The following is a 27,178-nucleotide window of genomic DNA, read 5'->3' on the forward strand; positions in this document are numbered from 1 at the left end:
GACAGAATGAGGCCTGTCATTGGACAAGGATGGGTGGGAGAAAAGTTTTAGAGAGAGGAGACTGGAGCGAGGGAGAAGTGACTTGGAGAGAACATGGAAGCTGATGTTAACATTCCTCTCTGCACCTTTACAGGTTGCTATGTATATTCTTTCATGTGGCGATTTAAGCTCAAGAGTGTGGCGGCTGGAGACACTAGGCTGCCAGCGGGTGAGAGGCTTTGCTGACTGCGATGAAGATACCTACCAAGGTATCTTGGGGTACCAAGGTGCCAGACCTAGTGTGGGGTAATAGACCTTTTTTTTTTTTTAATAATTTTACAGCAACAAATATAGTACACTTTCCTGATTAATGATTGATGTGGGAGGGCCCAGCCTACTGGGGAATTTGCCACGCCTGGGCAGGTAGGTGGTCCTGGGTTGTAGAACCATGAAAAGCAAAGTCAGCAGCTTTCCTCTATAGTCTTGGCTTCAGTTCCTGCCTTGACATTTTTGACTTTTGACACTGGAAGGACAGAAGCAAATAGTCTACATACCAGCTTTCTAGCTGGTGGAAACTGGAATATGAAGTCTGAGAAACATGTTCTGTATAGAAAAACACTCTGACTCTTGGACAGGAAATACAATCTTGAGTGTGCCACAGGACATGTGTGAAAGTCAGAGCTAGCTTTTCTCCTGCCTCGTGGGTTCTGGAGACCAAATTCCAGATTGTCAAACAGTGATTACTGAGTCCAGCCTAGATGCGTTACTGTCTCAAAAACTTTGTTTAAAGCATCCATCCTGACTTTATTTCAAGTTCCTCATAATTCTGTAAAGTTGTTTCATATAAATGCCCAGGTCTAACTCTTCCCACAGATAAATAACCATTGTCAGACATTCTCAAGTTAAAACCACAGCACAAAGTGCTTTGTATGTCAGCTGCCATATTCACTTATCCCAGAGCCTAGAGTATTTGCTACCCAACCCCAGCTCATCAAAAATAAAGTTTATACCTTGTCTTCATGAAAAACATTTCTTAAATTTTATATTCATCTTACGTAAATGGGTGATTTGCCTGCCTGGTCCCCAAGAAAGATGAAAAGCATCAGAGCCCCAGGAACGAGAGCCAGAGATGGTTTTGAGCTGTCATGTGGTTGCTGGGAATTCATCCTGGACCCTCTGCAAGAACAGTTAGTGCTCACTAAGCTATCTCTCTAGGCCCTGAAAAAATCCTTACCAGAGACATTTGAAACAAAGTCACAAGACAACTTTTATTTTCTAATAAGACTAAATTTATTCAATACCCTAGAGTAAAGTTTTGATTATAAGTATCCAACAGTATAAAAAGTACAAAACAGATCTGTAGATTTCTAATATATTAATACAAAGTGCATGACTACATACAGTACATCCTACAGGCAGAGAGTGGAGGGGGAGAAGGCTGTGGTTGAGGTCTAGTAATAAATAAATAAATACAGAAGTAGAGATGATCCATCAAAGTATATTCTACCACCAATACTGCAGCCAAAATGTACAAAAAAAAAAAAAAATCCCATGTCAAAGTAACGCAGGAGAATGGTAATGACTGGACTCTGCACTACACCAGGGCTGTGGAGAATTGACCCATTCACTGGGCAGTCTGTGCATGTGGTACCTTGTACTAGGTAGGTTTTTTCTAAAAGGAAGAAATACACGATGTAAAACTGTAGGATGACACAAACTGTGGCTTTTCCTTGTTATGAAACTCTAAAAGTCTTTAAAAATCCAGTTTCTAAAATAATCATGAGCAACAGAATACTAAGGCAGCCACGTACACCTCCTCTGTGAGGTCTCACGTGGCACTACTCTTTTTCCTGAACTTTTGAGAAGAGGCGATTAGACAACCTCAGTTGGGTTCCACTGAGAAGCCAACCGAGTCATTGAGATCCAGGTGTGGAGCTCCACTCAGCTATCTTAATGTTAAGAAGCCGACCCAACCACCCAACTTAGCCTCAACACACAACTAACCCTTCTAGTCAGCTTTAAATAGTGGGAGAGAAACAACAAAACAACAGAACCCCAAACCCTAATAAGGTTTATGACAAGGCAAAGAGCTACTCTACAGATAAAACCTCCACAAAGGTCAACTGAGGTAATCCAGAGCTAGAACTGAATCATGTGGATTTCAGTGAATCCCAGACAGTCGTGTTAACACCAATGTCAATTATTTACATACTGTGAGCCCTCTAGGAGACACGCCCCAAGCAGCATCAACAACTGTGTCCATGCGTCCCCAGGACTTAGCCATTCTGATTAAGTAGTTTCTAACCACATGTGTTCTCTACTTTGTGGTGATGCTTTGGTTCTATCCCTACAGGACCTTGCCCATCCTAGAGGCAGGCCTTCCCCAGAAGGAGATCTGGTTCTGTTTTACGAGATCCACATAAAGTCTTTTATCAATGTGAAGATAAGGGGAGGCGACACGGTGCTACTTGTGTGCTCAGAAATTGCTTCCTCCTTCAAGCTATTTGCAGAAAGCTCAGTCTGTCCTGCTTAATAATCAGTAGTACAGGTCTGAATCATCAGAACCTTGGCAACGCCTTAGCATGTAAAAAATTTTAACTACCTTCTAGGGACAGGTCATGCTACTGAGTTATGACAAATTATCATGAGGGAAAAGAAGTGTAGCCAGCCATTTAAAAATGCCCCAACCACTGCCTCTCCACAGAAAGACTAAACTACATATGGTTTATCACACAACAAATCCCATCTCTGTCCCCTGAAGTTCCCCTATTCCATTCATTAGAGGGGATTTTAAAAGACTTAAAGAGCACTTTACAGCAGCATTCAGCTTTCCTATGAGATACTCAGCATCTTAAATAGTATGTACACGTCTTTTCTTGCAGTAAGCTAGAGACTGGCTTCAGAGTTGGTTGGGTGAAGGGTAAGGATAGTAACCCATTAAAAACTATTCTAGAAAATGTCTTTTGGCAGAATAGCAGGTATCCAAGTTAAAAATAGGAGGGTCAGTTTGTTTTGTGGTCTTTTCAAAGTTTAAATCGTTCTTCGCTCCCTTCTAAATGAACCTCAGTCACCACTCCTGAGTGGAGATGGGCAGAGGCGCTGGGGCCTGCTCCTCTGGCTTCTCGGCAGCAGCTTTCTTACTGCTGCAGCAAGGCTTGAAGAGATGAGTGTCGATGAGGACTTCCCCAAAACGGCCCTTATAGATGATCCCACAACATATTTTCTGTCTAAAAGGGAAAAAAATGGAGAAGATATAATACAAGCATCCATTTTTCAAGTTGGTTCCCCTCTTCATGTAGGGCTTAACTCAAGTATTCAGGCTTGGCACTAGGCTTCCTTTATCCACTGAGCCATCGCTGCAGCCCTGCAGCTTCTTCTCTCCTGAAACACTTTTTGGTTAGATCTTTGTAACAAATCCCACTCTTGATTCTCTCCACTCCTTTTCCTTTTAGATTTCCTTTATGTCTGTGCTCACGTTTAGGACTTCTGTATCTTAGATACTCATTATCTAATTATAAAAACTATTCTGTTTATCCCGCCTCTACTTCCTAAAAGCATTAATCATTCATTCACACATCGTGTGTGTGTGTGTGTGTGTGTGTACACATGTACATACACGTGTGTGGAGACTACAGCTCAACAATGGCAGTCTTCCTCATTGTGCTGCACCTTACTTTTTGAGGCAGCATCTCACCACTTTGGTTAGACTTGCTGGCCATTGCAACGGCCTAGGATCTTATGCCTGCCTTCCCCACACTGAGACCAAGGATCAACCTCAAGCACAGAGCTATGTTCTGACTTATATTATACTTTCATTTCCATTTGTATGGATTGGTTTTTATTTGTTCTTGTGGATATAATTTTCCTGTCTCTTTAATTTTTAAACTTTTTCTTGTATAGAATATACTTTACTACTTGCTAGGACTAAGTGGTCTTTCAAAAGCGTGCTTTGAGTGTTATAACTGAAACTATTATCACTATAACCATTAATTAGTTTGTATTCTGTTTCTGTTTGGGCAGAGCTATGGGTTCTTACACATACTAACTAACTAGTAAACCTACACACCCAGCCCTGCTCTAGCATATTACTTCACTTTCTCTGTCCCACGTTTTTGTCTTTACTTTCCTGTTTTGCCACCTTTAATATGGGTTAACTTATGCTAATTCATCTACTGGCAAATTCATCTTTCAAATTCTAGCTGCTTGGTACATTTTATTTAGCTAGCATCTTTAATAGCTCAGACAAGTAATTAGCCCCTGCCTTTTATTTTATTATTTTTAATATACCTTATGTGTATAAAGGTGATCACTGAGGCCAAAACCACACAGAGCTGTAGTTACAGGCAGTTCTGTGAGCGGCCAGATAAGGGTGCTAGGAGAGCTGAACTCAGGTTCTCTCTAAGAGCACCAACTGTTCTTAATTGAAACATGCTCTTAACCACCAAGCAAGCTCATTTTAAACTTCCATAATTACTTTTTTTTGGGGGGGAGAGTGGAGGAGTACCTTCAAGATAAGGCTTTTCTGAGTAGCCTTGAATGTCCTATAAATCACTCTGTAAGACTAGGCTGGCCTCAAACAGAGATTCATCTGCTTCTGCTTCACAAGTGCAGGGGGTAAAGGCATTCATCGCCACCATGCCCAGCTTAAGGTTATATAATTTTTAAAGTGTTTCTTTAACTTTACCTCCATGTCTATCACTTTGTCCATTCCTTAATTTAAACTGAAATCTGTCACTGAGTGACAGCCTGAAAATTAAGTTACTTTCCAGTCAAAATAACTTTATTTTGAAGAAGGGTCTCACTATGACTGACCCAGGATTGACTCAAATCCATGATCTTCCTTCCTCAGTGGACTATAAGCATGTGACACCATTCTTGGCTCTTGTCAACTGCATTTGTTCATTAAGATTTTTTTTTCTTTTGCTAAACAGAGTTTTATATGGGTATCTATCTCTTTTTTTTCCTCTCTCCTTTTTTTTAATTCAAGAACCTTACACAGGGTTTCTCTGTGTAGCCCAGGCTGAACTAGAACTCACTATGCATCCTAAGTGCTGGGATTAAAGGCCATCATGCCTAGCTCAGAGCTAGTATCTCTTGGCCAACTGAAGACATATATGCTGTTTTTTGGCTTGCTTTAGGCATGTTTCTAAAAATCCAACTTTGTGTCTGAGTTGTGCCTGTACTTCCTGTACCGTTTTTCATCTTATAGTTCCCCGCACATCTACAAAAACATCTCATCTGTTTTCTGTGTTCTAGGAAGGCTAATTATTCTTTGAAACTACTTCTCTTTTAAAACTGTCTCTTTTTGGTCTTTGGCTACTTATCCACTTCCTGTCTGTCCAAGTTTCTCCATCACTATGACAGCTGTAACTGCCAATCCGATATAATTTAGAACTGAGGTGGGAAAGAAAACAGTGTAGGATTTGCCATCCATGGTGGACTGAGCACAGGAACATCCGGGTTCTCTGTCCTTGACAGTAATATTATTTAACTGGTTCTCTCAGGCTTCTATTGATGTGACTTCCCTAGAGCGATGGATACCACACCCTGAAACCGTGAGCCAAAATAAATCCTTTCTCCCCAGTGTTTTATCATAAAGCAGAAAGGAAACCAAGGCACTGTCAAGCTAGTCTACTCCATCAACATAAGTTCAAGTTCCCTGATGTATTTCTTATATTGATTTTAACAGGAAGAACATGCAATCTGTCAACTGCTACAAACACAGAAAATACTGCAGCCAGTACCCTGGAGAGGGTGTGCCTATAAACAGATTTCTTTTGCTTTTACCTTTTCCAGTAGGTAAGATCTAAGAAGGAAAAAACCGGAGTTCTATTAGAGCTGGAAGCCATCTCTGTATCTGAGCCCTCGTCTGACTGGTTACTATAGCATGGAGACTGGGCTGGAGAGGCACTTGAGGTGGTGCTATGAGCATCAGAATCTGCATTAAAAACAGAAGACATTTCAGCCTCATCATGGCAACACGGAAGTCAAGATGCTGCCCCACATCTCTGAAAGGCAAAGAATACTTAAGGAAAAACGTAATTTACTCATTTAGAGCTAAACAGCATATTTTTGTACCATGTATTCATTAAGTAAAAAAATAAATAAAGCAGATACAGCCAGAGCTATGTAGAGACCTGACGTTAAAAAGCAAGCAAGCAAACAAACAAACAATGCCAGCATTGAGTCTTTTGGTTGATGGACACTATGCTATGGATTGTATAGATTACAAGCATCACTTAAATTTCCCATCTCTCCAGGACATGGATAGATTTTCTTCTAACCCAGGGAAACAATTACTAGGCATTTACTAAACACCAAAGCCTAGTAAGTTTTGTGTGTGTGCATATACCTTTGAAGACCACAGTTATCGGATACCCTGGAGCTGCAGTTAGAGACAGTTATGAGCTACCAGGGAAGGGCTCTTTTCTGGGCTCTGAGCCTCGATCCTGCAAGAGCAGTTGCCCGCTGAACCATCTCTTTAGCCATATTAAAACACTTTCCCGCAGAGCTTACGAGGGCAGGAAGTGTAGTTTAGTAGTGATGTGCTTCCCAGGAACACACACAAAGCCTTGGGTTTGAGCTCTAGCATCACAAGGAAAATAAAAGCTTACAAATCTAAGGATCTCACAGATGCCTCTTAAAAAATGCTTACATAAATAAAACTGAACACCTAGACTGAAGTATCACTTGTGCTCTTAGTATGCCAATTCACGTTAATAAACAGCATTCAAAAACAAAACCTCAAGAGCATCACACCTTAAAGGAGTAAATCTAACTGGGTGCTTAAACTCCCAATTACACCAAACTCCATGTGAGGGAGGCTCATGATCCTAAGTGGTTAGTGTTTTAGAACCATTTGAAATTTCAGTGTGAGTCATTTTTTCTACATTTCAAAGCGGCAATATCCTTAGATTTCATCTAAGACCGCACGACATTGAGATATAATTACATACAGCGAAGAACTGAAAGTCTAAGTCTTAATCACTGAGGATCAATTAATCAGTTAGGCACAAAAGCAGTAACAAGCAAAGCCTCGGGCTTCTCGGTATCAGGACCTCCAAAGCTTCTAGCATTTTTAATTTATCTTTATTGTAATATGGCTTACTAAATGCATAAGAGAGACAACAGACTGACCATTCTACCTACCGTGAACAACTATATTCTTAATAAGAAATATCCATGTGTTTAGCCTAGCAGTTCTATCTCAGGGTGAAACAGGTATTATAGTGGTACGAGGCTGCTTCCCTTCTCAAAGTCCAAAGTCTAAGCCAAATATGTAGATAATCCCAACAACCTCTACTAACCTATGTGAACCCAGAATGAACAGACTTTCACATTCCATCCCCCACAACACACATATCTTGCACCGGAAATGTCAGAAGCTTCTTTTCTCTGTGTGAGTTATGATTTCTCAATTTTTTGCTTACATGCTGTGACCAATTTGCTGCACATATCCAGGATTTAATTCCCTTATGTATAAAACACAGTAAGTTAGCAATGCAGTCTAAAGAGCCTTAGTATGACTTGAAATGGTAGCTACCTACATCAAGTGTTCTGTGTGTGTGTGTGTGTGTGTGTGTGTGTGTGTGTGTGTGTGAGAGAGAGAGAGAGAGAGAGAGAGAGAGAGAGAAAATATGTTGGGTTTCAGACTTTACTGAGGCAGGTCTCTCACTGAACGTAGTGCTCAGTGCCAGCCACTCTGTCCCAGGGATATCTTATCTCCGTACGGCTCACGCGTTGTGTTCACAGACAGACATGTCTGCCTATTTTTTGGTTGTTGTTGCATGCGTGTGCGTGTGCGTGTGCGTGTGTGTGCACGTGCGTGTATAGGCATACATATTTTACAGAGCACATGTAGAGGTCAGAGGATAACTCATGTGAACAGTTCTTTCCTTCTAATATGTTGGTCCTGGGGATCAGCAACCACCTTTCCAGATGAACTATTTGCAGACCTCCACCCAGGTTTGTGTGGGTGCTGGGGTCTGACTCCAGTCCTCACGCTTTTGCAGCAAGCTCCTTATCCACTCCAGGACGTCCCAAGCTATTTCACAGAAATAAGAACCAAGTCAACAGTGCCTTCTAAAGGCTAAGACTCCAAAACAGGAAGCGGGGACTACCTCAGCACTTAGAGTACCAGCAGAAAACAGATTCGCCCAGCCCCAGTCAAAAATAAAACACTACTGGTGTTCAACAGCAACAGCAGACTCACTGTGGCGTTTAAACTCCTTCTGCAGCTTACTGATCTGGCTGCTTTTCATCCTGTTTCCAGACAGAGTCTTCACTTTCTTTGGTTTCAGTGTTGTCTTTAGACTGGGGCCTGCTCTTGCATCTACGACCTGGAAGAAAATACTGAATATTTAATACCACTTAGGCCAAGCTTACCCGAGAGCCAGTTATACTCAAGAGCGTGAGGCTCAGGACATCGCTGTCTGCTGCATGACATTCTGCATGCTAATCCCTCACCTTTACCAACTACAGAAGCATATGCTCGCCCACGTCTGGCATGCATGGTTCTACTTCTTACACATAATGAAAAGGGAGCCATCACCTTCAAACGCCACACTTGTGCTTTTCTCAGATAAGCTATTTAAGAGAAGCTCTACATTAAGGTAATGGCCATAACAAACCTACAGTAGTGACCTAACACTATCAAAGACAACAGCACTGCTGCGTAAAGAAAAATGTCTTCCTATCTAAGCAGAATATTATATATTAAGCAAATTCCATAAATCTTGGCCAGAGATAGTGGCTCACACCTGTAATCCTGATTCCTGAGAGGCAGGGAATCAGAAGTTCAAAGTTGTCCCCTGACATACTGGGAGCTGGAGGCTAGCCAGGGCTACATGAGACTTTGTCTTAATAAAGCAGGAGAACAAACCAAACATCTGAAAAAACAGCAGAATTTAACAAAGCTCTAGACTAGGGGACTCTGAATACCACAGCTTTAGTCTAGCATGTTTCGAACCCTGGCACACACAAAAAAATTATTTGGGGAGAAGGAAATGGCACAGAAATTAAAACCATTTGCTGATCCTTGCTGAGGTGGGCTTGGTTCACGGTATTCATCTAACTGCAGTTCCAGGGGATCCAGTATTTTCTTTTGGCCTCTGCAGGCACCAAGGACATGTGGTGCATATATATACATGTAGACAAACACTCATCTACATTAAAAATAAAAGCATCTTCTATAAAATAAAAATAAAGTGTTGCTTGTATCATCTAAGGTAAATTATGAGGGGGCTGCTTTTCCAGCGGACTACACTGCCATGCTTACCACCAGGCAGCTCACCACTGCCTGCAACTTCAGCTCCAAGGGATCCCAGAGCCCCCTCTGGTTCACTCACACAGGTGGGAGATACAGAGAGGGAGATATAATTTTACAAAATGCAAATAGATCTAAAAATACATATTATGAAAATTCTAGTGACATGAGCAAAAAGGCCAACAAAACCCACATCTACACCGCTGACCTGATCACACTCATCTAGCCTTTTCTTTCTCATTCAGACCCTACAGTAGCCTGATGGACAGCTAAGAGCTTTGTAACCTGCCAGAACCCTACAACGAGCCAGCAGTAAACAACCAGGCAAACAAGACGACATCTGTGCGTCATGAGTTCAAAGCTGCACCTCACTCTGGAAGGTGAAGAGGGACCATGTCTAACTCAGAACTACTAGTCTAGGAAATGCCAAGTCAGGCTAATGGTTTTCTTTACTCTTTTCGCCTTTTCTATCCCGGTGGCACAGAATTTCCCAAATAGGGGGTGGTGATGTTTCAGTAGAGACAGAAAAGGTGAACTAACGTGATTCCAGTTTTTTTTGGATCCTGCCGGCAGCTTCTTCCATCTTTTCACAAGCAGCACACAGGCGTTGCAGATGTCTCCTGAGCGAGTCTCATGCAGCCTGTGAGGAAGTCAACAAGTCATCATGCCTTTCTCTCGTGAGGACTCCGTGTGGAGACTACTCTTGGAGGAAAACATGTCCGTTTACGGCTCATATGGGATTTCTGACTATCCTACCATACCCTTTCCACTGTTCTAGTACATTTCAGATATAAAATCAATGCTCTGGAAACAGTCCTACACCCACGTAGACATGAGCAGCACTAAAGTGGACGCAGTGGTATCTTCAAAGAGAATTTTTCTTAAAACCTGTGTGTTTTCTTTATTGGTTTTAGACAGGACTTCGCTATGAACTCCTGGCTGTCCTGTAACTCAATCAGTAGACTCATCGGGCCTCATAGACATCTGCCTGCCTCTGTCTCCAGAGTGCTAGGATTAAAGGTGTGCACCACCATGCATGGTCCCTCAGTGGGTTCTTTTAAGGGGTGGGGGGGCAGAGAGTGAGAGACAGAGACACCCAGTCGATCAAATCAAATATATTCCAATTAAAAAATCTTTAAGCCAGGTGTACTGGTGCATACTGCCTTTAAATCCAGCACTTGGGAGGCAGAAGCACATGAGATCTGAGTTCAAAGCCAACCTGGCTGCATAGTGAGAGCATGCCTTAAAAAGGGGGAAGAGGTGGCTAGAGAGATGCGGTAGCTCAGTGGTTAGTTAGGAGCACTGACTGCTCTTCCAGAGGATCCAAGTTCAATTTCCTGCACCCACATGGCAGTTCACAACTGTCTATAACTCCAGTTCTAGTTACCTGACACCCTCACACAGACATACGTGCAGGTAAAAACCAATGTACATAAAACAAAACTAATAAAAGTAAATTTTAAAATAAAAATAAATTTTAAAGGGTTGGGGATTTAGCTCAGTGGTAGAGCGCTTGCCTAGGAAGCGCAAGGCCCTGGGTTCGGTCCCCAGCTCCGGAAAAAAAATAAAATAAAATAAATTTTAAAATTAGGTTTACCTAATTTTTATATATATCAGTGTGTGTTTGCCATGTACCGAGAACAGAAGGAATAGGATGATCTCCTCAAACTGGAATTATAGACAGTTACATCATGCGGGTGCTGGGAACTGAACTAGGGTCCCTGGAAACACAACATGTGTTCCTACCTGTTGAGCTATTTCTCCAACCCAAGTGTTCTACATATACACATATATGTACGCATAATATATAATATACTTAAACATAAATGCTGAGAGAGGGGACAGGAGATAGAAGCTCACAGGCCAAGGAACCTGGCCTAAGAAAACAGGGAATAAATAGAAAAATCACCTGTATGCCCAGGATCAACACTCAAGATTGCCACAACCACAACATGAATCCCATAGCACATACAAGCATTCAAATGTGCACATGCACCAGGCAGTAGTGACACACGATTTTAATCCCAGCACTGGAGGCACAGGCAGGTGAATTTCTGAGTTTGAGGCCAGCTTGGTCTATAGAGAAAGTTCCAGGGCAGCCAGGGTTACACAGAGAAACCGTCTTGAAACAAAAACAAAAAAAGAAAAAGGTGCATATGCACTCAAACAATCAGTCAAGACCAATGTCTGTCAGCAAGCTAAACTGTAACTCTGTTTTCAAAGGCAATGCAGAAAGAACACGGGTCAGAGGATAAGGATGCACTTTTAAAATACACTTACACATCTAGAGTTAAGAACAAAAGGGTTTGTCCAACTGAAACCAAAAAGGGCTTCACAACTAGTTAGTCAGAGTAAGCCGTCAGTACGAACTTCTTTTAAAAACATGAAATCGGGCTGGAGAGGTAGCTTAGTGGTTAAGAGCACCGACTGCTCTTCCTGAGGTCCTGAGTTCAAATCCCAGCAACCACATGGTGGCTCACAACCATCTATAATGGGATCTGATGCCTTCTTCTGGTGTGTCTGAAGACAGCTACAGTGTACTCATATATATAATAAATGAATAAAATATTAAAAAAAAAACATGAAATCCTCATAACTCAGGTACTAGAAAACTAGTGATTTTAATTACTTGTACACTGTTACCATTGCTTTGCATGGAAATATTTCCACACTCTTTAAAAACTAAATTCCCCCGTAAGAATGGAACGTAACTAATCTTACCCAAAGCAGCTCTGGAAGTCCTTCTCATAGCGCTTGCTGTCCGTGAACCGAGAGCTGGAGGACTTGGCTCTGCAGATACAGCAGCCTTCTATACTTCGGTACATCTTTGGCTTGTGAAAACCAAACATCTTTTCTTCTGGTTCAAAGCTGTAAAGACAAAGGGATTGCGGACAATCAGAAGAAACCATGCAAGGACTTTTCTCTGCTCCACCCCAACCCCAGCACAGGACATTTTATGAAAAACAAAACAAAACAAACAACAACAACAACAACCCCAAGTCAAACAAGCTAGAGAGGGTGTCCTAGACCCACTACCTACTCCACATGGTACCAGAGCCAGTATACAGAATACACAGAAAAGTGCCGTTCACTAGGAGGCATCCACTAACCATTCGGGCTCCCGGCTCCCTCAGTACCACAGACCTGTAATACCTTTCAAACTGCACCCTAGTCCTTCTCATCTCCCCCTTTATCCTAAACTCCCTCAAGCGCTTCCCTCCCTCAGATACTCATCCTTCTTAGAACCTAGCTATTGTCCCTGTGCTCTCTCTTGTCTCTGGTTATTCTCTCTCTGCTCTGGACTCTTCCAGACGCAGCCTCTGGCTATCCTCACTCTCATCATATCTGTAATAAAAATCGTAACCATATCATGGAGCAGTCATGTTGGCAGTTTCTCACATACCCCACACACCATTAAGAATGAGTGTAAAACTTTAGTTACAACCATCTTGGTATTTTGTGCCTTTGAGTCAATGCAATTCCCTACTAGCAAACTGTGTGCATTCACTATGACCACTCTGTCCCCAGGACAAGAAGCTACCATCAACCTCACTACTATACTCTATGGAAGGGGTGGTGGTGGTGCTCTCTTTAATAAGTAGAAAGATCAGGCTGGAGAGACGGCTCAGTGGTTAAGAGCATTGACTGTTATTGCTGAGGTCCTAAGTTCAAATCCCAGCAACCACATGGTGGCTCACAACCATCTGTAGTGGGATCCGATGCCCTCTTCTGGTGTCTGAAGATAACTACAGTGTATCATATAAATATAATAAATCTTTAAAAAATAATTAGAAAGTTCTATACACTTGCATTTAGCTGAGAGGAAGATATGAAAGTCACAGAAATCTAAGCTCAGAGTTTAGAATCATGAGTGAAAATTAATCCTCTGATCAAAACGCTCTATGGAGGGGTTGGGGATTTAGCTCAGTGGTAGAGCGCTTGCCTAGGAAGCACAAGGCCCTGGGTTCGGTCCCCAGCTCCGAAAAAAAAAAAAAAAAAGAACCAAAAAAAAAACAACAAAAAAAAACAAACAAAAAACAAACAAACAAAAAAAAACGCTCTATGAAAATCTACTAAGGAAAACAGAAACTGTCTTTAGGCTGGAGACCACTGAGATGAACATCTAAGGTCAACTTCACGATCTGGAGCAGGGGACATAAAAGACGAGTGAGTGCTCAGTAATGGTGGCATATGCCTATAGTCCCAGCACTAGGGAAGCTGAGGCAGGAGGACTGCTGTGACTTCAAGGTCATTCTGGTCTGCCAAGTGAGACCATTCATTAAAAAAGGGTGGGTGAAGGTGGAAGGATAATAAACACTTAAACCCCAATGGACCAACCAGACAGAGAATGTGTGGACCAAACTACTAATTACCACAAAGGCATCATACAAAGCAAGAAAAAAGGACAACTTCCTTTGTGTACACACACACACACACACACACACACACACACACACACACACACACAAAACCACAGAACCATCCTTATTTTATTTTAGAAATAAATGGGGGTGGAGGGGTTGACATCCAGAGGGGGGCTTCTCAAAAGAGAAGAGGAAAGGGGGATGAGGGAGGACTTTTGTGAGGGAGTGCTGGGAGGAGAGGAAGGGCTAGCATTGAGCTGTAAAGGGAATAAATATATTTTTTGAAGAAAGCTTCCTCTCTGCCACTAGATTATCTTTTGCTGAGCCAGGTGCAATGAAGCACAATGAGAGGTTCAGAAGTGAAGCACAATGAAAGGTTCAGAACTTTTTTTCCATAGCATGTGTATCATTCTCATGAGATTGAAGAAAGTCTGAAAATACTGACTTAAAAAAAAATGCTTTCTCCTCCTGAGTGCTAGGATTAAAAGCATGCAAAAATGGATGAGTAAGATCAGTAACACACTTTAATTATTAAGTCGAAACACATGAGAATGGTACTCTACATAATATAAAAAACCTAAAGAATGAGACTAGCAAAGATGTTTTTCTTAAACTAAACTTTTTGAAAAACTATGTAGAAATGTCCTTGCAATCACTTTAGCTACACAGTATCAAGTGACAGACTCAAGAAAGTAGACAATAATTTCTGTTTCTTCTCTAAACACCCTGGCCATCAAGGTCAAAAGTCTGCAGTTTCTCTTACAACCATCAATAGCACTAGGAAATTTCAGCCTCCTCCTGAGCAAGGACAAAGGAAGTACACACAGCAAAGCAGTCTCCAAATCCTACCCTCACTCCCCTTCCTTCCTTGCAAAAACACCATGTCAGAACTAAGGGGCACTCAAGACTATCTAAGCTGTGAGACAAGCCTTCAAGACTGGACCTGACCAGAAGCCAGGTTGGTCCATTTACCACACTGACCTGCTGTGAAGAAATGCTATGGCCATTCCTCAACAGCGAGGCTTTCTTTTTTTTTAAACCAATAGTCATTGTCAATCAGTAACTTTTGGGGCTGGGGAGCCGGCTCAGCAGAAAAGGGCACTAACTGCTCTGCAGGAGGTCCTAAGTTTAATTCCCAGCAACTACTTGGTGACTCACAACCATCTGTAATGAGATCTGATGCCCTCTTCTGGTGTATCTGAAGACAGCTACAGTGTACTCACATAAATAAATCTTAAAAAAAAAAAAAATCAGTAGCTTTTTGGTGAGGACAAACACAAAAGTAACCCACTAGCCTGTCAAGTAGCTTTTAACAATCTACCATGGTCCTGTGGCCTGGCTTTTGCTTGAACAAGGAGTGAGTGGGAGCAGGGACCCAGGGTCCAGCCTCTTCCAGACAGTGCTATGAGAAACGAAGCACAACACAAAGAACACCCAGGAAGTCTTTTATCAGAGGAACTTAACCTATTCTGAGCTCTTCCCTCCCCTTAAGAGGAACCTGCAGCAAACACGCTGTTTATAGCAACCCAGTTAAATGGTGATTTGTATTTAACCATTTTGAGGTTTAAGGAACCCTGAGATAAACTGAAAATATCTTCATAAAAGTTAAGGAGTCAGTTATGTTCAAAATCTCTAGGGTAAACTCAGACACAGCAGAGTCCCCCTCCACCCCCCAAATTCCCGTTATATCTGAAAAGATGGTGGGTGGGTCTGGCAACCTGGTGGCAGTCCTTCTTTCCAAGTCTTACATTTGTGAAGCAGTATGTGGTTCCCGTGGAGTTGTCTCACTTGCTCAAATAGCTCGGTCAGCTAGCTATGCACTTCTCTGTACTGGCAAGCATCCTCACCACACCATTCTGCACCAGACGCAATCACCTGCTTCTGTCTAAGCTTAAGTCAGACACGGCTCACAGCAAAGACCCCACACAATCTCACTTGTATGTATGTATTTGAGGGGCTTAGAAACTCAGAAACAAAGTAAAAAAATCTGAAAGGACTTAAAATATTGATTAAGATTGCAACTTCGTTTCTAAAGGCACAGATGGTGGTGGCGATGACAAGCTAAGGATCTAAACCCACAGGACTGTGCGCACAGCAAGAGTCAATTTTATGACACACGAACTGCATCTCAAAGTCATAAGTGCATGTAGACCAGAAACCACAAGCTATTTCTCAATTTATTACCCACAATAAATAGTTAACATGTAATAACGTATCCATTCAACACACACACTCCTTCCTTTAACTTCCTTGTTATAAATATCCTATTCACATTGATATCAAAGTATGGCTATTTTGTTGCAAAGTGAATAGCTGATAAAATTATAGAGGATGAGTGACTATAAACACTATGCTCTATTAATAAAATCAAAGGGACTATTAGAACAACAAGAGGTGAACTAATCTCCCGTATGGAAGATTAGGGGCTAAATTGGAGTGATGGCTCAGGATTATGACTCTTGTTCTCGGCATCCACAGGGTGGGCTCAGAACCTCCCGTAATTTCTGCTCCAGAGCACCCAACTCTTCTGGCCTCCACTACATATTCATACATGGAGTTCCAGGCAAGCCTGGACCATATGAGAGCCTACATAAAAAGGACTCACAGAAACGGCTCACCGCCCAGGCACACTTGCTATTACACACAGGTTCAATTCCTAGCATACACATACTGGTTCACAGCCATCTTTACCTCTAGTTCCAGGGGATCCAACACCCTCTCTTGGCCTCTTTGGGCACCAGAACATATGTGGTACATAGACACACATGCAAGCAAAATATACATTAAGACATAATAAAAACAAAGAAGCATCTTTTACAGTCATTGTCTTGGTGTCTCAAAAATTAAAACAAAGGACCAGAGTGTGGAATTACAAACAGTCAGAACAGTGGCAAGAAGGCAGCCCTGGAGCAGCCCAAGAAGCAAACGGGGCTTTCAAGCAAAAACAGAAGAACCTGCACTCTCCCCCACTCCTGCCACAGGCAGAATTAAGAAATCCAGTAAAAAGCCATTCCTTGCACGTGACATGGTGACCCTCTTCCAGTCCTACTTAAATATCTGAATCCCCCGCCTATAACTACAATGAGGTGTTATGCTGGAACCTGTTGTACATTGTAATATTCTTTAAGAAGTCATAAAATTAAGTAAATAATAAATAGAAAATAGTGGTATCCCCTACAGAATGCAAACATAATGTTCACTTTATTCCATTCCACAGGCTAGTATCACTCTTAGTCAAGAGTGCCATATCCCAGTAACTGTTATTATCACGTTTTCCCTCACCTCAAGAATCGTAAAAAGCAGAGAGCTTGAATAAATTTCTCAAAATCAGAGGGAAAGATACCTACCTGTTAGACAATCCACTCCACTGCAGATATTACAGAACAGAGAGTGAGGACAGCTTTACAAGGCACTAAGGACGCAGCTACGGATAAAACAAAAGGAACTAAGAAAAATCCAAAGCCAACTTTGAAGTAAAGACAGAAAAGGAAAACGGGAAAGTCAACATGAAAACCCACTGGTGACCACATGGTATGGGGATCCCCAAGTTGCTGCATTTGAATCAACTGTGAGCAGCCATCTTTAACCACCTGTGTTCACAGGACCCAGCAAAGTGTAACTGGAGTAACACTCTCCACAAAGGGTCAACAGAAGGAGCTTCTCCGTATCTCTCCCACTGCCAGGCCATTTGGCTGCAGAACTCAATGGAAGCCACTATCAATGCTCAGGGAGAGCAGGAGACCCATAGAGCATTACTGTTTTCTCCACTCTCCTAGACCTGCCTACTCCCTGCATTAAAGCTTCCAAATTTACCGGGACATTTTTAAAGCATGAATTTTAATTTGCCTGGAAGCTGAGTAGAGGTAGACCCCACTTGTGTGCCAAGAGCTCCAATCATACATCCAATCTCTGAGAAACCATATGCTGAAGTATTTTTAACTGTGGCTGCATTTGGCAGAGCCTAAAATTCACCTTACAAGAAAGATCCAAACTCACAGACAAGTCTACTGAGATAGCAATGGTTAAAAATTAAATCACAGGGCTGGGGAGATGGCTCAGCGGTTAAGAGCACTGACTGCTTTTCCAGAGGTCCTGAGTTCAATTCCCAGCAACCACATGGTGGCCCCCAACCATCTGTAACGGGATCCGATGTCCTCTTCTGGTGTGTTTGAAGACAGTGTACTCATATAAATAAAATAAATCTTTAAAAAAAAAAATTAAATCACAGACCCAGGCCTCTGAAGCTTAGGTGCTCTTAAGAAGGCTAGAGATGGCTCAGTGGTTAAGAGCACTTGCTGCTCTTCCAGAGAAAGGCTTCCACAGGTACTTGAATTTATGCACATATCCAAATGCATAAACACACTTAGACATAATTAAAAATAAATCTTTTTGAAAGAAGAGAAAGAATTGCTTCTAGTCAAGCATGGTGGCGCATGCCTTTAATCCCAGCACTCAGAGGCAAAGGCAAGTAGATCTCTGTGAGTCTGAGGCATCCTGTCTACAAAGCAAGTACCAGGACAACCAGGGTTATCCAGAGAAACCCTGTCTCGAAACAACACAAAAACAAAACTGAAATGAAATTCAGGAAAACACCAGGATACATTTTTCCCCCTTGAATTTGGTAAGATCTGCACATAACTGAAATAAAAAAAGTTTTCTATTCCTAGAATATATCTTGGGTATTCAACTGAGTGTTTTCTTCAGGAGAAAAGTAGGAACGATGGATACACCCCCGGCCCAAACTTCAGGTGCATTCTTATCTTTATGTCTTCTTAAAATAGGACTAAATCCCAACTCTTGCATACACACCAACATGGGGGCTAGCACTCAGCAAGAATTCAGCACTGACAGCTGCTTTTTGTGTTGTTAATGATGGACCAGGACTCTGCATCCACTTATGCTGCACTCCTAACTCAACTGACAAGTTTTAATGCCAGCTCCTCTCCCGCCCACTCTCCCTCAAGGTTGCATTTTGCCATTAGTTTGGACTAGTCCACTCAGGAAATTCTCCAACATCCTTGACCAGATCCAATCTCTTCCTTTTGTGACTACCAACCACTCTAATCTTTAAATGTCTCAAACTGATGATAATATTGCCCCTCTAGATCTGTTCTTCAGTGTCTAGCTTCCTTGGTTATGATCCACAGCCACATACGAAAATCTGAAAAAGTGATTACTTCTCACTCTGTTCACGGTCCTCCACCAAATCTCAAAGGTCCTTAGATATTCTCTGCTTTATTTACTTCTCTGTCCATCTTGGAGACTGATCTCCCGTCAGGACTGACTTGCTTATCTTCTACAATTCAAATATTAATCAGTCTTCCAGGGCACCAACTCTGGCTGCAGGCTAAGCTCTGAACTCTTTGGCAATGGATTCAAAGCCTTTCAGAATCTAGTCCAGCCTACCAGCTGCTTCCACCTTGTAATACTGGTATTCCAAGAGGACCAAATCAGATTTGACAACTAGCCACTCCAGGACTCAGGCTGATATTCTGTCTGCAATGGCTTCCTTTCCGTCCCTCACCAGGAAAAGTTTATTCATAAAACTTTCCCATGTCTTCATTCTTTTAAAATTCATTTATTTTTAGTCATGTGTATGGGTATCTACATGTGTGCACATACTCATTTGTGTGGAGGTCAAAGAGAACATAACTGGTTCCCTATAGAGTTGGAATTACAGGCAGCCGTGTCTTGTGCGTTGAGATCTGAACTTGGCTCCTTTGAAATTGCAAGTGCAAGCCCTTAACTTCGAGCTACCTCTCCAAGCCCTTCACCATTACAATTCTGTTTTGTTTAGTTGGTTGTTGGGAGATAGGACTTCTGTGTAGCCCTGGCTGTCCTTGAACTCAGAATCACCTGACTCTGCCTCCCCAGTGTTAAGACTAAGGATGTGCACCACCACCAACTAGCTCAAAATTTATTGTTTTGAGGCTGTCACATGTCCAGGAGATGACCTCAAATTCTTTTAATATTTATTTATTTATTTTATGTATAAGTATACTATAACTGTCTTCAGGCACACCAGAAGAAGGTATCAGAGCTCATTACAGATGGTTGTGAGCCACCATGTGGTTGCTGGGATTTGAACTCAGGACCTTGAGAAGAGCAGTCAGTGCTCTTAACCGCTGAGCCATCTCTCCAGCCCCCGTGACCTCAAATTCTTGATTCTCCTGCCTACATCTCCCAGTCTGGGATTACGACTGTGCCATAACGCCTAGCTCTTTTACACTTTTACTTAATAAAATACCCAACAAACAAGATCTCACTTACTGCCTAACTCTAGCCAGGTGGTACTGGCACACATTTAAAAAAAAAAAAGATTTATTTATTTTATGTATGTGAATGTACTGTCACTCTCTTCAGACACAGAAGAGGGCATCAGATCCATCACAGATGGTAGTGAGCCTCCTCGTGGGTGCTGGGAATTGAACCCAGGATCTCAGAAGAGCAGCCAGTGCTCTTAACTGCTGAGCCATCTCTCCAGTCCTGGCACACATCTTTAATCCCATGACACAGGAGGCAGAGGCTAATGGATCTCTGAATTCAAGGCCAGTTTGGTCTACAGAGCAAGTTCCAGGATAGCCAAAGCTACAGAGTGTGTGTGTCTATAAACCAACACACACACACACACACACACACACACACAGAGAGAAAGTTAACCCTGGAAGGACAAAAAGTCATACATCACACCCAGATACTAACTCTACACACCTGCTTACTACCAAAAATAAAGGATAGCAAAGATGAACATAAACAGCAGAGACTAGACAAATGATTGTATTATTATAAAGAAAATAATAATTTATAGTAAGAATGTGAGTATATAGACATTGTTTGGCAGTTTAGAGCACTTACTGCTCTTGGGGGGGACGACCCTAGTTTCAATTCCTAGCACCTACACGGTAGCTCATGACCACCTGTTAACTTCAGTTCTAAAGGATCTGACACCTTCTTCTGGCCTTTGCAGGAACCAGGTACATATCTGGTGCACATACATATATGCAGGCAAAACATTTATACATATACAACAAGTGAACAAAAAGATTCTAAGTTTCCAAAAGTTAACTTTCCCTTAATAGCTAATCTATGGGCTCCTGTACTTCAAAAAGTTTAAATATTTCCAGAAAATGTAAATGAAAAGACTAACTAAGAAAATTAATGGTGGGCTGGAGAGATGGCTCAGCGGTTAAGAGCACCCGACTGCTCTTCCAGAGGTCCTGAGTTCAATTCCCAGCAACCACATGGTGGCTCACAACCATCTGTAAAGAGATCTGATGCCCTCTTCTGGTGTGTCTGAAGACAGCTACAGTGTACTTATATATAATAAAGAAATAAATCTTTAAAAAAAATTAATGGTAAACAATTTTCATAACAATCAGTAAAAAAAATTGTAAAAAAAAAAGAAAAAATATTATTTCAAGAGGCTGGCATTAGGAGAAATAAGCCTTACAATTAGAACTACTTCAATCCAGCATTCATTAACATTAACCAGATAAAAATGTCCAACCCATTCAAACTTTTAATAGGCGGAAACAAAATACACAACTAGAAATGAGTTATTTTAGCTCAGGTTTCAACTTTTGCAACAAAATAACTCTGCACCAGCTGCGATCTGTGACCTTTGCGTTCCCGGTGGAGAAAGAAAGCTTTCTCACCTTGGAAACAAATGCCTTTCTTCTTGGACTAGATTTTTAGATTATTCCTACAGTACTAGAATTCTCAGTTGCAGAAACAATTTGAAAGAAAGAAAACAAGTTTGAGAACCAAATGACATCAAGAGTTTCCTACTTAAATCTGCAAAAAGATAAAAGTGCAGGGACCCACTTCACTGATTTCACTGTGGAGAAATCAGGAACAAAGTAGTGACATTTACTCAGGCCTTCACCGGACTTTTTGGTGTAAAATGGTTGAATCAGATCTGGAATGACAAACAGAAGTTGAGGGCAGTGTCTTCCCAGAACTGGTTTCTGAGGGTGGAGGAAGGGCCACATACCCACTCCTCTCATTCAGCATTTACTGTAACTCTGGGCAAAGCAACTGACCCTAGCTTCAGTGTTCTCTTCTGTAAGATGGCCACTTCCCAACCCTGAGGACGGCAGCAGCTTACTGCCCACGTTTCCATCATTTTCAACCCTGTGAAATAGGTATTACTGCCATCATCGAAGAGAAAAAGACAAAGTAAATCGAAAGAATTGCAGCTTCCCATCGGAGGCATTCTTTTCTTTTGAGGCAGTGTCTCTCTGTGAAACCCGCTTGCTTGCAGGCCTGAGTACTGCGATTAAAGCTTTTTAGGCGCCACAACACTCAGCCTCCATCCTAAGCATTCTGAACAATTAAGCTAGTGCTTGAGAAATGTGTCACCGGTTCTTCCCAGTTAATCAGTCTTATCATCTGGGGGGGGGGGGGATGATTTCTTTCAAAGAGTTGTTTTTAGGTGCTGGGGAGATGGCTCGAACCTTAAAAAGATTTGTTTCACTTTTAATTATGAGTATGTATGTCAATGTAGGTGTGTGCACAAGTGTCAGTGCCAAAGAGGCCAGGAGAGGGTGTTTGGTCTTCTGGAGCTTACAGGTAGGTGGTTGTGGGCCACTTGGCATGGGTGCTGGGCTCCCATATCAAGTCTTTAGGACGAGCAGCAAGCAAACCCAAAGGACGTATTACTAAAGCAGCTAGCTATGGGCTTGACATTGGAAACTAATTATCCTCAAAGCAGCCTTAGGAAGCTGGCTTAAGATTGTTTTCCACAGAGGCTGGAGGAACGGCTCAGCAGTTAAGATCAATGGCTACTCTTCAGGACCCCAGTTCTAGTCCCAGCACCCACATGGCAGCTCACAACTGTAACTCCAGTTTCAGGGGATCTGGCACCCTCACACTTACATACATACAGGCAAAATGCCAACGCACATCAATAATTTTTTTTTAAGATTTATTTATTTCATGTATGTGAGTACACTGTCGATGTCTTTAGACACACCAGAAGAGGGCATCGGACCTCACTTCAGATGGCTGTGAGCCACCATGTGGTTGCTGGGATTTGAACTCAGGACCTCAGGAAGAGCAGTCAGTGCTCTTAACCACTGAGCCATCTCTCCAGCCCGCACATCAATAAATTAATCTTAAAAAAAAAAGAGAGAGAAAGAAGACAAAACCCAAAGATGATTTTTCCACTTAAGCTTATTTTAGCTGGCTGGCCTTTAATCTCAGCACTTGGAAGGCAGAGGCAGGTGGATCTCTGAGCTTAAGACCAGTCTGGTCTAGAGAGTTGTAACACCCGTCAAGGCTGCACATGGCCTCCCCTGTCTTGGGGAGGGGGTGGTATTTAACCGGTGCTATACCCTGGGATTCAAAACAAGCACAGCAAGTTTTGAAAGTGGATATTTAAAACAGGGCTGGCTAGATAAAGCCTGACCACCTACCTGAATTTGATCCCTTAATTCCTGTGGTTGTGAGATCCAACTCCCCCAATATATGGTCTCATATATGAAGATACACATACACAGATGTTCTTTAAAATCTCCAACCACCCACAAAATAACAGAAGGTGAAGACCTTGCTTTCCCTTTTCTCTTAAGTCATTCAAGTCTCTCTTACAAACATCATTTGATTATAACAGAATCAATTAGTTCAACATGATGCATGTGTGGACTTTTCTAGGAAGCTGATGTCTTGCAGTAAGTAGTCTAAAAAGTACTTAAAACAAAAACAAAACAATATTTGCAAAGTACCTCATGTTCTTTTCACAGGTTTTTAATTTTCTTGACACACAGTCTACTCACTTCAAAAAATGCACCCCCAAAGATGGGCAGCCTTTCAGTATTTGTAACTTAGTCAACCAAAACTTGAAAGGTGTTCTCTACCAATAATCAAGGGGGAAAAAAAATCCGAATTTCAATTTGTATGGTGCATGAGGGCAAAGCATCTAGAATATTATTTCCCAGTCAAGGCCACATCTAGATGAAAACAAGCTAACTGAAACACAGGAGAAATCGTCAAAGATGCAACAGATATGGTGTTGCTGGCTGGATGTCTAGACTTCAAGCAAACCCCAAATACCAAAGAAGCATCCATGTGTCAAACCAGCATAATTTTTGAGCTATGCCTTGGAGCCACATACCAAAAAGTTAGCTTGAAAAAAGTGTAAGAGGGTAACTGGAAGGTCAGCCCCAGTTCCCAGGAATTGTGAAACTAGCTAGCAAGGGCTCCCTACAAGAGTGATACTTTGGCAACTTGTCCCAGCATCCTTTATCTCTGAAAGGCCCTACTCCCCAAATGCAGCTCTCAAGGTCATCTGAGATTTATCTGAGTCCTGCATACTTTATGGTCAAAACACAAAACATCCTCCAAATGATCCTCTGAATACTTTAAACTCCTTTAGGCTTTGCCCAGACTCGAAAACGAACCCCAGACTTTCTCCTTCAATTTTGCAGCACAAAAATCATTAAAATTATTTTCAAGTCTGGCAAACTTCAGTTCAAAAGCAGGTGTTTCCCGTTCACTGCTAGAAACAAGTTTTATGTCCATCTCTTACTAAAGACGGCAAAAGTTGCCTGAATCTTCTTTAGAAAACATGAAGACAACACGAAGAGCCTACTTGGAACGAACTCATAACATGGAGGGGGTGGGGGAGTAAGGTGCACATCTGGCTCCGTAGTCATTCTTCACCTGCAGTTATGAAAGGTGAGAAGAAAATAATAAAAACAAGAGGCGGACTGGGGTGCTGTTTACCAGAACTGCACGGTCCTCAAAAGCAGCCCAGCCCAACCTGCACTGCGTCTCGCCGATGGCCCCACGTGTAAACACACAAAGGCGGCACGCACCCCCTAGTTCCTCCTCAGTCCCGGCTTCCAGGAGGAGCGAGAGCCGGCGCCCCGAAACTTCCCCGCGAGTAGTCGGAGGTGCTAGGGTAGGGCGCGGAGCGCTACTCCTCCAGGGAGCCCAGCGCTGCAGAGTCCCCCGGCACCATGCGCCGCCCGCCGCCCTCACCTGCGCTGGAACAACGGCCCGCGCCCCGCCGGCGCCGCCCGAAGGCCGCGCCTCTGCTCCCGGGCCGCTCCGCACGCTCGGCCTGACGTAATTCAAACATGGCAACAGTTCCACTTCAAAGGCGGATGCACGGACCTCCCAGACGCGGCCTCCCGTGACTCGGAGCCCCAGCCACGCGTGCGCCCCGCCGAGCAGCGCTCCGTCGCGCCGCATGGGTGACCCGCAGGCCGAGGCGCCCCCACGGACACAGCCTCGCTGCGCCGCCGCTGAAGTTTCCGAGAGGACCTGAGGGACAAAAGCCGCCCCGCGCCCCGCCCGGCCCGCGTCGCTCGGGCACACGCGGCCCTTTGTTGTCCGGCGGCATCGGCAACGTCGGGGCGACCGGGACCCGCGACCAGGATCCACGCGAGCTCGGGTGTCCTCTGCCGCCGACCCCTGGGGCCAAACTTTTGCGGAGTCCCGGATGAGAAACGCCCAGAGGTCCCCGCCGCTGCGCGTATGCAGCGAGTTGGCGACTTTCGCTGTGCTTTGGAAACTGGCAAGACGCCATCACCAGGAAATCACATTGTCCTGCTCCCGATAGCCCCGACGGCGACCGCAGCCCGGGACTCACTCGGGGCTGGACACTCGGATGCAGCACGGTCGCGGCCCTAAGCACGTGGCTTGTCAGGTGAAGCACACACACAAAAAGAAAAAAAAAAAAAAGAGTTGGGTGCCTCACGCAGCGGACCGCGCCGCAGCCTTCATCCTCAGGGCTTGGTTCCGCAGGACACTGCCACCCCTCCCGTGTCGCCCGCACCCACGCTACAGGTGACCAGACGGACAGCGAACTTTGGGCTGCAGAGACCACTCGGCACCGGCCGAGTGCAAAGACCGCGTGCTGCGCGCTCATTGTCGCAGCCGCGTCCCTGCGGACTTCTCCAACAACGCCACGCCGCGTGCGTCGCGCAACCCCGGCGCTGGCCCTCACCGGCTGCTTTCAGCCTGTGTGGCCGCCGGCTCCAGGCAGTGGCAAGTTAGTTTCCGAGCTCCGGCTTTGTTGTTCACCCGCGTGCAAACCATCGCGAGCGGCGCGGGAGCGCAACACGCGGGTGCACGCGGCGCCCGAGCCCCCGGCCGGAGCCCACACGGGATCTGAGACCCGGACCCTGCTCTCCGGGTCGGCAGAGAACACTACGACTGAGAAAAGTCATTGTCACCTTCAGCGTGGATGCAAGTCCGCCGCTGCTCGTTCGTTTCCACGCTGCACTCACTTTCCCCACACCCTGACTTTCGGTTTACCTCAAATATCCTCCCCAATTAAGAAGCGCATCTCCAACACCTCTGTACAAAAGACTCTGGAGTCCGGAGAGCACGAGGACAGCGCTCCCCGCAATGCCATCTCCAAGACAAAACTTCCTGTGTGTTTGTGTATGGGAAGGACGGAGGAGGCGGGGGAGGTAAAGGGAGGAAAGAAAAAAAATCACAGAAAGCAAAACCTCGGAGACAGTTTTGCACCGGTGTCCAGACTAGAATCACTCACCTTCCACGCGCAGCAGCGTCCCCACGGTGCAAACTGCACCAGGCCAACCCCCTGCAAGCACTCCCTCCGCCAGCGCCGAGTCCAGAAAGATTGTCTCCAGCAGTTCTTCAGTTGCTACCGCGGACGGAGGTATAGATTCCGCTTTCCCTCTGCGCAGGCGCGGCTCCCGGGACCAAATTCTCTTGAATCGAGCTTATTTGCATACGGGCGCGTGCGCGCCGTGGGCTGGGCGGGGAGAGGGCAGGGCGTCCGCGCGCGTCCCCGCGGCCTCTATTGTCCTTTTAAGGGGAGAAGCGGCGAGGCGCGGGAAACGCGGCGGCCCGCAGGGACGGGGGCGGGGCCTGCCTACTACGCAACGTCACGTAAACAAACGCCCGGGGGAAGGAGGCGACGCGGGGGCGTGGCAGGACGCGAAAGGTGTAAAGGTGAGGGTTGTCCTCACCCAACGGCACCCATCGGGACGCTACCGAGCTTGGAAAGTTCTGGAAGCTGCTTTTGCAGCATTCCCGCACCTATGCCCAGTTTCTAGCTTGAGGTGGCAGCGAAAGTTGCCGTGGAAGCGCCCACTTAGTTTGTACTTGTCTCCATCTTTCCTAAATTCTGTTTGAAGGTGAGCTTTAACGTTTTGTCTTTCAGGGCCTGGCTGGGTGAGACTGCTCAACTGGTACTTTCAAGCCTGACCGCCTGAAGGCGAGATCCGACTTCTGCAAACTCACTCCGCACACCAGATGTAAATAAATTTTCATTTCTCCAACAGAGGTTTCGGGTTTTTTGTGGTTTTAATGAGTCGTTTAATAAAGCCCCCATTTTGACGTGGCCCATTCACTAATTCCCACTTGTCCCTCTCAAACATGACCCAACCCATAACTGGGTTTTGTTTTTTTTGTTTTTTTTTTTTCCTTTGCTCACTTGGACTGAGGTTTTCAAGCCTCTGCGAATTTCATGGTGGTAATTACCGTGGGAATGGTGCCACTTTCTGAAAACACACAAATCCTCCAGCCATGAAGAGAGCTCCTCTGCCCTGAAAAACCGCTTGTGAGGGGAGAAAATGGAAGCAAAATACAC

The 27,178-nt window shown here is 43.9% G+C and overlaps 2 protein-coding genes across 6 annotated transcripts; one reads left to right on the forward strand and one right to left on the reverse strand.

Moving 5' to 3' along the window:
• Positions 1-1,245: 1,245 nt before the first annotated feature.
• Sinhcaf (SIN3-HDAC complex associated factor) lies at positions 1,246-26,227 on the reverse strand. 5 transcript variants are annotated; one of them, NM_001134711.1, is made up of 7 exons: positions 23,025-23,225; positions 16,956-17,032; positions 11,966-12,112; positions 9,785-9,884; positions 8,192-8,318; positions 5,767-5,917; positions 1,251-3,206 (listed from the first exon to the last, which is right to left on the reverse strand). In NM_001134711.1, exons 3-7 carry the CDS (start codon positions 12,091-12,093, stop codon positions 3,047-3,049), a joined length of 666 nt encoding a protein of 221 aa, NP_001128183.1. In that variant the 5' UTR covers positions 12,094-12,112; positions 16,956-17,032; positions 23,025-23,225; the 3' UTR covers positions 1,251-3,046. The 5 variants fall into 5 exon arrangements, with proteins under 5 accessions (XP_038964288.1, XP_063142767.1, XP_038964289.1 ...); XM_039108360.2 differs by lacking the exons at positions 16,956-17,032; positions 23,025-23,225 and adding an exon at positions 25,873-25,996 and having other exon boundaries at positions 1,246-3,206; XM_063286697.1 differs by lacking the exons at positions 16,956-17,032; positions 23,025-23,225 and adding an exon at positions 24,727-25,320 and having other exon boundaries at positions 1,246-3,206.
• On the forward strand, positions 25,090-26,867 carry LOC134486897 (uncharacterized). The gene is made up of 3 exons (XM_063287016.1): positions 25,090-25,232; positions 25,268-26,538; positions 26,750-26,867. Exons 1-3 carry the CDS (start codon positions 25,090-25,092, stop codon positions 26,791-26,793), a joined length of 1,458 nt encoding a protein of 485 aa, XP_063143086.1. The 3' UTR covers positions 26,794-26,867.
• The last annotated feature ends 311 nt before the right edge of the window (positions 26,868-27,178 follow it).

Source organism: Rattus norvegicus, chromosome 4, assembly GCF_036323735.1.
Source record: "Rattus norvegicus strain BN/NHsdMcwi chromosome 4, GRCr8, whole genome shotgun sequence".
Lineage (NCBI taxonomy): Eukaryota > Metazoa > Chordata > Mammalia > Rodentia > Muridae > Rattus > Rattus norvegicus.